Source organism: Anomaloglossus baeobatrachus, chromosome 11, assembly GCF_048569485.1.
Source record: "Anomaloglossus baeobatrachus isolate aAnoBae1 chromosome 11, aAnoBae1.hap1, whole genome shotgun sequence".
In the NCBI taxonomy this organism is placed as follows: Eukaryota; Metazoa; Chordata; class Amphibia; order Anura; family Aromobatidae; genus Anomaloglossus; species Anomaloglossus baeobatrachus.
Window position 1 is genome coordinate 139,000,672 of NC_134363.1, and position 13,609 is coordinate 139,014,280.

General features: G+C 52.6%; 1 protein-coding gene across 1 annotated transcript in view; it reads left to right on the forward strand.

Annotated features, from left to right (window-relative positions):
• Positions 1 to 13,609, forward strand: part of LRRC47 (leucine rich repeat containing 47) — a 31,793-nt gene that overhangs the window by 5,193 nt on the left and 12,991 nt on the right. Inside the window, 2 exon segments of the mRNA XM_075327684.1 lie at positions 1,172 to 1,211; positions 6,741 to 6,857. Coding sequence (XP_075183799.1) covers positions 1,172 to 1,211; positions 6,741 to 6,857 — 157 coding nt within the window.

Here is a 13,609-nt window from a genome sequence, read left to right on the forward strand (position 1 = left end):
CACAGCAACACTCCAGCATTGCTGGGTGTGCTAGTGCACCGGGGACAGCAGCGCTGACTGCGTTTGTGCCACTATACACTCAGCGTCGCTGAGTGTGTTTGGTGTAGGGGGACTGCCGCGCTGACCGCCGCTGCCATGAGATCACTGCGGCGCGGCTGGGACTGTTAGTGCGCCGGGGACTTCCGCGCCGACCACGCTTATACGGCGGCCGCGCTTATTACTCGAGTCCCCGGCTTCTGCGGCCTAGTCTCTCTTTCTTCCCGCCCCCAGCCCTGCCAGTCAGGGGAAGGGCGGGACGCTGTACAGGTCGGCAGCACTGAGGGCTGGAGCATGCTTTGCATACTCCACCCCCCTCACTCTGCACAGTGGGGCACCAGTTCCCGCACTTTTCTGGGTCACGCCCACGGCTCCCTCCTCTCCTCAGGACGCCGGCAGCCATTCCTCTCAGCTCTGCTAACGCTGGAGAGGAGAGACAAGCTCAGAGAGACCCAGGCAGGAATTCTGGTGCCCACACAAACGCTTTGCGCGGGCGGTAAGCAGCACCTGTGGTGCTGGCCCCACTAGTGCAGTAGTGTACATATAGATTATATCCTTATATGCTATACTTTACACTGTATGGTGCACAATTGATTTTTGGCTATATCCCCTCCTGTATTGCTCAGAGGAGACAACAGCATGTCGTCCACAAATAGCAAGGGTGCCAAAGCACAGACTTACTATGCTGCCTGTGCAGCATGTACGGCTATACTGCCGGCAGGTTCCACTGACCCTCATTGTGTGCAATGCTCGGCCCCTGTGGCACTTTCTCAGCCGGAGCCTCTAAGGGTGACCCAGGGAGATCCACCTGTTAACACTGTCCAGGTGACAGGGACGGAGTTTGCAGTTTTTACTGAAAGACTTTCTGAGACTATGGCTAAGATATTAGAAGCCTTGCAGTCCAGGCCGGCATCTCAAGCCAGGGGCACTGTGGACATCACAATGCTCAGGGTCTCAGCGAGAGGACTCTCTGTATGATGAAGCGGAGGTAGCTGATCAGGATTCTGATCCTGAAGCCGCTCTCAACCTTGATACTCCTGATGGGGACGCCATAGTGAATGATCTCATTGCGTCCATCAATGAAATGTTGGATATTTCTCCCTCAGCTCCTCCAGTGGAGGAGTCAGCTTCTCAGCAGGAGAAATTCCGTTTCAGGTTTCCCAAGCGTACAACGAGTATGTTTCTGGACCACTCTGACTTCAGAGAGGCAGTCCAGAAACACCGAGCTTGTCCAGATAAGCGTTTTTCCAAGCGCCTTAAGGATACACGTTACCCTTTCCCCCCTGACGTGGTCAAGGGCTGGACTCAGTGTCCCAAGGTGGATCCTCCAATCTCCAGACTTGCGGCTAGATCCATAGTTGCAGTGGAAGATGGAGCTTCACTCAAGGATGCCACTGACAGACAGATGGAGCTCTGGTTGAAATCCATCTATGAAGCTATCGGCGCGTCTTTTGCTCCAGCATTCGCAGCCGTATGGGCACTCCAAGCTATCTCAGCTGGTCAGGCGCAAATTGACGCACTCACACGTACGTCTGCGCCGCAGGTGGCGTCCATAACCGCTCAAACGTCGGCATTTGCGTCCTACGCTATCAATGCTGTCCTGGACTCTGCGAGCCGTACGGCGGTTGCAGCCGCCAATTCGGTGGCAATACGCAGGGCCTTGTGGCTGCGGGAATGGAAGGCAGATTCGGCTTCCAAAAAGTGCTTAACTGGATTGCCATTTTCTGGTGACCGTTTGTTTGGTGAGAGATTGGATGAAATCATCAAACAATCCAAGGGAAAGGAAACATCCTTACCCCAGGCCAAACCAAAAACACCCCAACAGAGGAGGGGACAGTCGAGGTTTCGGTCCTTTCGGGGTGCGGGCAGGTCCCAATTCTCCTCGTCCAAAAGGCCTCAGAAGGATCAGAGGAACTCCGACGCATGGCGGTCTAAATCACGCCCTAAAAAGACCGCAGGAGGTGCCGCTACCAAGGCGACTTCCTCATGACTTGCGGCCTCCTCACACCGCATCCTCGGTCGGTGGCAGGCTCTCCCGCTTTTGCGACACCTGGCTGCCACAAGTAAAAGACCGTTGGGTGAGAGACATTCTGTCTCACGGTTACAGGATAGAGTTCAGCTCTCGTCCTCCGACTCGATTCTTCAGAACATCTCCGCCTCCCGAGCGTGCCGAGGCTCTTCTACAGGCGGTGGGCATTTTGAAGGCAGAAGGAGTGGTGGTCCCGGTTCCTCTTCAGCAACAGGGTCACGGTTTCTACTCCAACCTGTTTGTGGTTCCAAAGAAGGACGGGTCCTTCCGTCCTGTTTTGGACCTAAAACTGCTCAACAAACACGTAAGGACCAGGCGGTTCCGGATGGAATCCCTCCGCTCCGTCATCGCCTCAATGTCCCAAGGAGATTTCCTAGCATCGATCGATATAAAGGATGCTTATCTCCACGTACCAATTGCTCCAGAGCATCAGCGCTTCTTGCGCTTCGCCATAGCAAACGAACACCTTCAGTTCGCGGCACTGCCGTTCGGCCTGGCGACAGCCCCAAGGGTTTTCACCAAGGTCATGGCTACAGTAGTTGCGGTCCTACACTCTCAGGGTCACTCAGTGATACCTTACTTAGACGATCTGCTGGTCAAGGCACCCTCTCAAGAGGTATGCCAACACAGCCTCAACGTTACTCTGGAGATTCTCCAGAGTTTCGGGTGGATCATCAATTTTCCAAAGTCAAATCTGACACCGGTCCAATCGCTGACATATCTTGGCATGGAGTTTCATACTCTTCCAGCAATAGTGAAGCTTCCGCTGGACAAACAGCGTTCACTACAGACAGGGGTGCAATCTCTCCTTCAAGGTCGGTCACACCCCTTGAGGCGCCTCATGCACTTCCTGGGGAAGATGGTGGCAGCAATGGAAGCAGTCCCTTTCGCGCAGTTTCACCTACGTCCTCTTCAATGGGACATCCTACGCAAGTGGGACAGGAGGCCGACGTCCCTGGACAGGCACGTCTCCCTCTCTCAAGCAACCAAAGCTTCCCTTCGGTGGTGGCTTCTTCCCACCTCATTATCGAACGGGAAATCCTTCCTACCCCCATCCTGGGCGGTGGTCACGACGGACGCGAGCCTGTCAGGGTGGGGAGCAGTTTTTCTCCACCACAGGGCTCAGGGTACGTGGACTCAGCAAGAGTCCTCACTTCAGATCAATGTTCTGGAGATCAGGGCAGTGTATCTTGCCCTAAAAGCGTTCCAGCAGTGGCTGGAAGGCAAGCAGATCCGGATTCAGTCGGACAACTCCACAGCGGTGGCTTACATCAACCACCAAGGTGGGACACGCAGTCGGCAAGCGTTCCAGGAAGTCCGGCGGATTCTGCTGTGGGTGGAAGACACAGCATCCACCATATCCGCAGTTCACATCCCGGGCGTAGAAAACTGGGAAGCAGATTTTCTCAGTCGCCAGGGCATGGACGCAGGGGAATGGTCCCTTCACCCGGACGTGTTTCAGGAGATCTGTTGCCGCTGGGGGATGCCGGACGTCGACCTAATGGCGTCAAGGCACAACAACAAGGTCCCAACATTCATGGCTCGATCTCAAGATCACAGAGCTCTGGCGGCAGACGCCTTTGTTCAGGATTGGTCGCAGTTTCAGCTTCCTTATGTGTTTCCTCCTCTGGCACTGTTGCCCAGAGTGTTACGCAAGATCAGGGCCGACTGCCGCCGCGCCATCCTCGTCGCTCCAGACTGGCCGAGGAGGTCGTGGTACCCGGATCTGTGGCATCTCACGGTCGGTCAACCGTGGGCACTGCCAGACCGACCAGATTTGCTGTCTCAAGGGCCGTTTTTCCATCTGAATTCTGCGGCCCTCAACCTGACTGTGTGGCCATTGAGTCCTGGATCCTAGCGTCTTCAGGATTATCTCAAGAGGTCATTGCCACTATGAGACAGGCTAGGAAACAAACGTCCGCCAAGATCTACCACAGGACGTGGAAAATATTCCTGTCGTGGTGCTCTGCTCAGGGTATTTCTCCCTGGCCTTTTGCCTTGCCCACTTTTCTGTCCTTTCTTCAATCCGGATTGGAAAAGGGTTTGTCGCTTGGCTCCCTTAAGGGACAAGTCTCTGCGCTCTCTGTGTTTTTTCAGAAGCGCCTGGCCAGACTCCCACAGGTACGTACGTTCCTGCAGTGGGTTTGTCACATCGTCCCTCCTTACAAGCGTCCGTTAGAACCCTGGGATCTGAACAGGGTGCTGATGGTTCTTCAGAAACCACCGTTCGAGCCAATGAGGGATATTTCGCTCGCACGCCTTTCGCAGAAAGTGGGTTTTTCTAGTAGCAGTCACCTCACTTCGGAGAGTGTCTGAGTTGGCAGCGTTATCATGCAAAGCTCCTTTCCTGGTGTTTCACCAGGACAAGGTGGTTCTGCGTCCGGTTCCGGAATTCCTCCCTAAGGTGGTATCCCCTTTTCATCTCAATCAGGACATCTCCTTACCCTCGTTTTGTCCTCATCCAGTTCACCAATGTGAAAAGGATTTGCACTTGTTAGATCTGGTGAGAGCACTCAGACTCTACATTTCTCGTACGGCGCCCCTGCGCCGCTCGGATGCACTCTTTGTCCTTGTCGCTGGCCAGCGTAAAGGGACACAAGCTTCCAAATCAACCCTGGCTCGGTGGATTAAGGAACCAATTCTCGAAGCTTACCGTTCCTCGGGGCTTCCGGTTCCCTCAGGACTGAAGGCCCATTCTACTAGGGCCGTGGGAGCGTCCTGGGCCTTGCGACACCAGGCTACGGCTCAGCAGGTGTGTCAGGCAGCTACCTGGTCGAGCCTGCACACTTTCACGAAACACTATCAAGTGCATACCTATGCTTCGGCAGATGCCAGCCTAGGTAGGCAAGTCCTTCAGGCGGCAGTTGCCCACCTGTAGGACGGAGCCGTTACGGCTCTATTATGAGGTATTATTTACCCACCCAGGGACTGCTTTTGGACGTCCCAATTGTCTGGGTCTCCCAATTAGGAGCGACAAAGAAGAAGGGAATTTTGTTTACTTACCGTAAATTCCTTTTCTTCTAGCTCCAATTGGGAGACCCAGCACCCGCCCCTGTTTTTTGTATACACATGTTGTTCATGTTAAATGGTTTCAGTTCTCCGATATTCCTTCGGATTGAATTTACTTTAAACCAGTTATAATTTTTCCTCCTTCTGGCTTTTGCACCAAAACTGATGAGCCCGTAGCAGCACGGGGGGTGTATAGGCTGAAGGGGAGGGGCTTTACACTTTTAGTGTAATACTTTGTGTGGCCTCCGGAGGCATAGCTATACACCCAATTGTCTGGGTCTCCCAATTGGAGCTAGAAGAAAAGGAATTTACGGTAAGTAAACAAAATTCCCTTCTTTACCTGCTTTTTACCTGCTTTTTTGCTGCTTTTTCTTCTGCGCTGTTTAATGCCAAAATGGATGTGTTCTTCTATTCAAGCAAAGTCTATGGGAATTTGGGTTTCTTGTTCACACTATGTTGTTCAAAATGCTGCCTTTTTGAGGCAGAACTTTGGTCAAAAACTCAGCTTTTCAAAGAAGCAACATGTCAATTGTTTTTGCCATTTGGGTTTTGCACTGCAAAGCTGAGTTTTTGACCAAAGTTCTGCCACAAAAAGGCAGCATTTTGAACAACATAGTGTGAACAAGAAACCCAAATTCCCATAGACTTTGCTTGAATAGAAGAACACATCCATTTTGGCATTAAACAGCGCAGAAGAAAAAGCAGCAAAAAAGCAGGTAAAAAGCAACGTGCGCACATACCCTAAGTGTGAATGGAGTGGCCATGCACATGCTTCCTCTGCTCCCTTCACTCTTAATGGGACCACTGGAGATGGGCGAGCACTAGTCTGGTCTTTGGCACTCCCATAACTGTGAATGGAGCAGCCGTGTGCATCATCGACCTCCATTTCAGAGACCTTCAGAGCTCGGATTCTCACAATTGGTTGGGTCCCATCTGTCCGCCCATTAGTTGGGAAGTTTATTCAGTGTCCTGAGGACCTGGCACATCCTTTTTAAAGGAACACTCCAGACAGAAGAAAGAGATTGGACCTTATTGTACAGTTTAGCAAGATGATGGCCTTCAAACGTGGTTCCCTGGTGATCTTGTGTAGAGGAGGGGGCTCAGGGTATTCTCTGGTGGTCTAGGCTTAGAAGGGGGTCCATATATTATTGCCTTTTAGCTTAGGTTAGTGGAGGGGTTTGTGTTGTGTAGTCTTCTGGGAATGGGATAGAGCACCCACGTCGTGATATGTAGCGCGTTGTCCACTTGATGGCAGCACACCGCTGCATGGCGGGGTCTGTGTACTCGTTTAATACACGTCTGCGGGTTCATACAATCTGTATAATAAATTCATGGGGTGTGTCAGGAGTCTCTATGTGCCCGTGATACACTCGAGTGAACAAAGGCTAAATGTATCATGTGGGAGAAACATTTTTGGCCACTACAGTAATCCTTATATGGCTGACAACAGGGAACAGTAGATGACTGGATGCATAATAAACATAGAGCTGGTGATGGAAAAAGTTTTTATTATTTTTTCTAAGTTTGGCAATTGTCTGCAGCAGTGACGACAGGCGGCAGCGGTCATGTGGATAGGATGTTTTTGTTTTGTTTTTTTTTTCTTTCCAGAGTGCATCACTAATTTACTTGTCTTTCATATTCTCAATATTAAATTTCGATATTTTAGACCAAACTCCATGAAGAGCTGTGTGATAAGCGAACGTTGGCGACCATCGCCACCCACGACCTGCAGCGGGTGAAGGGGCCCTTATTATACGACGCCCGACCGCCAAAGGATTTCACGGTGAGTTCATTGCTTTACACTGCGGTAGATAAGGGTTCGACCCCATGCAGTTTAACCCCTTCACCACCTGACAATTTTCCATTCTTGTGCTTTCTTTTTTTTTTTTTTCCATCCCCCTTCCAAGAGCCATAAGTTTGTGTGTTTTTTTTTTTTGTTTTTTTTTGTTTTTTTTTTTTTAATTCTCACTTAATTGTTTTAGTCTGTTTAGGGGACTTGGAAATGTCTTTTTGTTGAATGTAGCATTAACAGTAGGATCATCATGGCAGACTGGTCATCAGCTGACCCCTGGCTGTCATGAAAACCTATCGGCGACCCCGCGATCACGTCACGGGCGCCCTTATGGACAGGAGGAATAGCACACTCCCCGCCATCATGTTAAATCCCACTATCAGAGATTGACAGTGGGATTTATAGGGAATCTGTGATGCGTTTGAGGTTTTTTAGTTATTAATATGGGTATACAGGTGGCATAGAGGTGTAATTAGCCATACATGTATGCCTCCTGGAGGAGGGGTTGTTTTTGAAAAATCCTCCTCTATATTTTCGGTCTTCCAGGCTATGGGGTGTGTGCTGCCCAGAAGATGAGCCTGCCTCCGGTCTTCATTATACAGGATTCCTCCTCCTCCTCCCTGATGTCCCTGTGACGTTAAGTTACAGCTGGAAATCTCGCGCCTGCCATCCCACCCTCCATTGTTGCGCCCTTCTGTGTGCACAGGCTTCAATTTTGCTGTGTGCAGGTGCTGTGTAGTCACTGCTGCTTCACAGTGCAGGGAGGGACGGCAGGTACAATGCGCAGGTGCGGGATTTTGGGCCACGCACCTGATATCACAGGAACACTGAAGAGAAGGGGAGGAGGAATCCTGTATAATGAAGACTGAAGGCCGGCCTATCTTATGGGCATTGCACGTCCCATAGCCTGGAACATAAAAGATATAAAAGAGGATTTCTGTATCGTTCCTTTGGGAGACCCAGACCATGGGTGTTTAGCTTCTGCCTCCGGAGGACACACAAAGTACTACACTTAAAAGTGTAGCTCCTCCCTCTGAGCTTATACACCCCCTGGTAGCCAGTCCTAGCCAGTTTATCGCTTTGTGTTCAGGAGGCATACATCCACACATGCATTCTCATCTGATTGTTTGACTTTTGGAAAGAGTTTGAAGAAAAGCGGGTCCATGTCTGGACTCCCGGCATGTCCCTTCTCACCCCACTGTGTCGGCGGTGTTAAGGTTGATTTACAAGGCTGCAGCCTTACATGCCGCGCTCCTTCACCATCCCTTCTGGGCTCTGGCTTGAAGTGGGAGCCAGCACGGTCTCCATGCCTGGCAGGAGTCCGGTCTCCATCCACAGCCCCTTGAGGATTCTGTTGGACCGGAGCACTCATCCCCAGGGACATGGCCCTGCGTCTCAGCAGCTAAGTACCTGAGACGTTTATGTTGGGGGTCCCAGTTCTTTATTGTAAGGGGAGAGTATGCTGTGTGTGATTTAACTTTTCCGGCGGGTTCTCAAGCTTTTGCCTGAGAACCGCACCGATGGTGCCTGCTTGTCGGCCTCGCTGCTTAAATTTAGGCCCTGGCTTCGCCAGAGGCCTAGTTTCATTTTCCTGCCCTCGCATGTCACTCATGCAGAGGGACAGGTTCGGCTCCTCCCGGCGGCCGTTCTACACAGGGGAGGGACACTCCCCACTGCTGGGGCGTCCCTCCTCCCCTGCAGGTCTCTATAGCCCTCCAGTTCCCGCTCTTTTATAGGAACGCCCTCTTCTCAGGCAGAGTTCACTCTGCTCTGGGACATCCTGCATTCTGCATCTCTGCTGAGGTGCTGTGCACTGGGGGACCGGGCTTCGGGATCTGGAGGGCACACAACACCGCGCTCAGCGGTCTGGTAAGCCACAGCCGGTCTCCGGTGGTGGACCTCTGTATATTCTCCCTGGGGTTCATTCTATGCAAAGCCCCCACTCCAGCAGCATGTCTCACACAAGGAGCAAGGCTCCAAAGCTTTATTCTGTATGCACTGCATGTAAGCTCCTGCTGCCTGAGCCGAGCATTTATCCATACTGTGATGGTTGCTCTAACTTGGCGGTGCCACAGCCTGGAGTCTCACCCCCAGTGGTCTCTCAGGCTGCTGCTGCACCTGTGGCTGAACCCTCGGCCTGGGTAGAGTCCTTTTCTAGGTCCATATCCCAGTCATTTGCTGAGTCCATGGGACTTTTGTCCAGGACTTTGATGAATATGCATCAGCCCCCCTCACAGGGTGCCTCTAATACTCTTGACAGAGGATTCCTATCCTCTGACCTCCGTCCATCGGAGCTCACGGAGGATTCATCATCTGATCCCAGACCCCGTCCTTCTAAGAGAAGGCGCAGGGTTTCCTCCCCCTCCCCATCCCACGGCTCTGTCTCAAGAGCTGACTCAAGATGAGGAGGATGCCCTCACTGGGGGCTCGGAGGCTATGTATCCCATCGATTTCTCTGAGGGTGACTCAGATCTTAGTGATTTGATTGCTTCTATTAATTCTGTACTGGATCTCAATCCGCCAGTGTCAGAGGAGCAACTCTCTTTGGCAGAAAAACATCAGTTTACCTCGCCTAAGAGAGTAAAGAGTGTGTTCTTTAACCACTCCAGTTTTCAGACCGCTGTGACCAAACCCAGGGCTTGTCCTGACAAACGCTTTCCAAAGCGTGGTTCTGATGACCGGTTTCCATTTCCACCTGAGGTGGTCAAGGAGTGGTCTCACTCCCCAAAGGTAGACCCCCCCGGTGTCTAGGCTATCAGCCCGGACCGTTGTGTCGGTGGCTGACGGCACCTCACTTAAGGATTCCACTGACCGTCAGATTGACCTTCTGGCCAAATCTGTGTATGAAGCGGCGGGGGCCGCGTTTTCCCCGACTTTTGCAGCAGTGTGGGCTCTCAAAGCCATCTCTGCTTCTCTAGAGGAGATGCATTCCCTCACCAAGGAATCTATGCCTGAGATGGTTGCCTTAACTGCTCAGGCTTCAGCTTTTTCATCTTATGCCATGTCTGCAATGCTAGAGGCTGCTCACCGCACTGCGGTGGCTTCAGCTAATTCTCTTGTTATCCGCAGGATTTTGTGACTTCGAGAGTGGAAGGCAGATGCTTCTTCCAAGAAGTTTCTTGCTGGGCTCCCTTTTGCTGGTTCACGGCTGTTTGGTGAACAGCTGGATGAAATCATTAAAGAAGCTACTGGCGGGAAGAGTACTTCCATGCCACAAACAAAGACCAGGAAACCCGCCCAGGGTAGGAATCAATCGAGGTTTCGTTCCTTTCGTTCCTCCAACTGGTCATCCTCTAAGCCTTCCGCCTCGTCCGCTAACTCAGCCAAGGATCAGAAATCCAACTGGCGCCCAAAAGCGCGTCCGCAGAAGACCGCAGGAGGTTCTGCCACTAAGGCAGCCTCCTCATAACTCTCTGCCCCCTCCAGCAACGTCCTTAGTCGGTGGCAGGCTCTCCCACTTTGGCGACGCTTGGTTAAAGCAAGTCTCCGATCAGTGGGTGAGAGACATCATATCTCACGGCTACAGGATAGAATTCTCTTCCAGCCCTCCAAACAGATTTTTTTCTCTCAACTCCCCCCTGCTCCAAGGCCGCCGCCTTCTCGCAGGCCGTGGCGTCCTTGCAGGCAAACTGAGTGATTGTCCCAGTTCCCGCTCAGGAACGGTTCAGAGGTTTTTACTCAAATCTCTTCCTAGTTCCAAAAAAGGACGGTACCTTCCGGCCCATCCTGGATCTCAAGCTTCTCAACAAGCATGTTCAGGTGCGGCATTTTCGCATGGAGTCTCTGCGATCAGTCATTGCCTCTATGACCCAAGGGGAGTTCCTGGCGTGCATCGACATCAGAGATGCCTATCTACATGTGCCAATCGCAGTGTCACATCAGCGTTGGTTACGTTTTGCGATAGGAGAGGATCATTTCCAATTCGTGGCTCTCCCCTTCGGGTTAGCCACGGCCCCTCGGGTATTCACCAAGGAAATGGCGGCAGTGATTGCGGTCCTGCACCTCCAGGGGTTAGCAGTGCTTCCTTATCTGGACGACCTTCTGGTCAAGGGTACATCCAGCTCAGACTGTCAGCGGAGTGTTTCGCTCACTCTCGCCACCCTAGCCCAATTCGGGTGGATTGTCAATCTTCCCAAATCCACTCTGACTCCGACCCAGAGTCTCGCGTACCTAGGGATGTAGTTCGAGACTTTGCCGACACTTGTGAAGTTGCCCTTAGACAAACAGCTGTCACTCCGGTTGGCGGTGCGCTCTCTCCTGAGGCCCCGCCATTATTCCCTCAGGCGCCTGATGCAGGTGCTGGGTCAAATGGTGGCCTCCATGGAGGTGGTTCCCTTTGCCCAGTTCCATCTGCGTCCTCTGCAGCTGGACATTCTCCGCTGTTGGGACAAGCGGCCTTCCTCCTTACAGAGGTTAGTGACTCTGTCGCCACGGACCAGGAGCTCTCTTCAGTGGTGGCTTCGGCCCCTCTCCCTGTCCCAAGGGCGCTCCTTCCTGACTCCGTCCTGGGTGATTCTCACCACGGATGCCAGCCTATCCGGCTGGGGAGCGGTACATCTCCATCACAGACCACAGAGCACAGGGCACTTGGACTCCGTCCGAGTCAGCCCTTTCAATCAATGTGCTGGAAACCAGAGCTGTGCTTCTAGCTCTCCTAGCTTTTCACCACCTGTTGGCGGGCAGGCACATTAGAGTCCAGTCAGACAACGCGACAGCGGTTGCCTACATCAATCACCAAGGCGGGACACGCAGCCACCTGGCAATGTTGGAGGTCCAACGCATTCTTCAATGGACGGAGGACTCCAAGTCCACCATATCCGCAGTCCACATCCCTGGCGTAGAAAACTGGGAGGCAGATTATCTCAGCCGTCAATCCGTGGACGGTGGCGAGTGGTCCCTGCACCCGGCAGTGTTTCAGTCAATCTGCCGCAAGTGGGGCACTCCGGACGTGGACCTAATGGCATCCCGTCACAACAAGGTTCTGGTTTACGTGGCTCGCTCCAACGATCCTCAGGCCTTCGCCGCGGACGCTCTGGTTCAAGACTGGTCCCAGTTTCGTCTGTCCTACGTGTTTCCCCCTCTAGCTCTCTTGCCCAGAGTCCTGCGCAAGATCAGAATGGAGGGCCGTCGAGTCATCCTCATTGCACCAGACTGGCCCAGGCGAGCTTGGTATCCGGACCTGCTCCAACTGTCCGTGGAGATGCCGTGGCATCTTCCGGACCGTCCAGACCTGCTCTCGCAAGGTCCGTTTTTCCGCCCGAATTCTGCGGCACTCAAATTGACGGCGTGGCTCTTGAGTCCTGGATTTTGACGGCTTCTGGTATTCCTCCTGAAGTCATCTCCACTATGACTCGGGCCCGTAAGTCTTCCTCCGTCAAGATCTATCACAGGATTTGGAAAATTTTCCTGTCCTGGTGTCGCTCTTCCGGCCATCCTCCTTGGCCATTCTCGTTGCTGACCCTTCTGTCTTTTTTACAGTCCGGTCTGCAGCTAGGACTGTCCCTCAAGTCTCTCAAGGGACAAGTCTCAGCTCTATCAGTGCTGTTCCAGTGGCGTCTCGCCCGGCTGGCTCAGGTCCGCACCTTCATGCAAGGTGCGTCTCACATCATTCCGCCTTATCGGCGGCCCTTGGATCCTTGGGTCCTTAACTTGGTCCTCACGGTATTGCAGAAACCCCCTTTCGAGCCCCTTAGGGAGGTTTCTTTGTATCGTCTTTCTCAAAAGGTGGCCTTTCTAGTTGCCATAACTTCTCTCAGGAGAGTCTCTCTGATTTGGCTGCGCTCTCCTCGGAGCCACCTTTTTTTGGTTTTTCACCAAGACAAGGTAGTTCTCCGTCCGACTCCGGACTTTCTTCCTAAGGTGGTCTCTCCCTTCCACCTTAACCAGGATATTTCCTTGCCGTCCTTCTGTCCGGCCCCTGTTCATCGCTTTGAGAAAGCGCTGCATACTCTAGATCTGGTGCGTGCTCTCCGGATTTGTGTCTCGCACCGCTGCGCTTAGGCGGTGCACCTCTCTTTTTGTGCTAACCACAGGGCGGCGCAAGGGTCTCTGCTTCTAAGCCGACCTTGGCCCGTTGGATTAGATCGACCATTTCGGACGTTTACCAGAGTACTCAGGTGCCTCCCCCGCCGGGGATCAAAGCACACTCGACCAGAGCTGTCGGTGCCTCTTGGGCTTTTAGGCACCAGGCTACGGCTCAACAAGTCTGTCAGGCTGCCACTTGGACTAGCCTGCATACCTTTTTGAAGCACTACCAAGTGCATGCTCATGCTTCGGCAGATGCGAGCTTGGGCAGACGCATCCTTCAGGCGGCTGTCACCCACTTGTGAAGTTAGGCTCCGCCTACTTCTTAGTTTTTTCTGTTTATTCCCACCCAGGGACAGCTTTGGAACGTCCCATGGTCTGGGTCTCCCAAAGGAACGATAAAGAAAAAGAGAATTTTGTTACTTACCGTAAATTCTTTTTCTTATAGTTCCGTATTGGGAGACCCAGCTCCCTCCCTGTTGCCTGTTGGCAATTTTCTTGTTCCGCGTGTTATCACCGGCTGTTGTCGTGGACAGAGTCTCCGGTTGTTCCGGTTCTTACTCGGTTCTACTTGTGGGTGGCTATTCTCCTTCAGCTTTTGCACTAAACTGGCTAGGACTGGCTACCAGGGGGTGTATAAGCTTAGGGGGAGGAGCTACACTTTTAAGTGTAGTACTTTGTGTGTCCTCCGGAGGCAGAAGCTAAACACCCATGGTCTG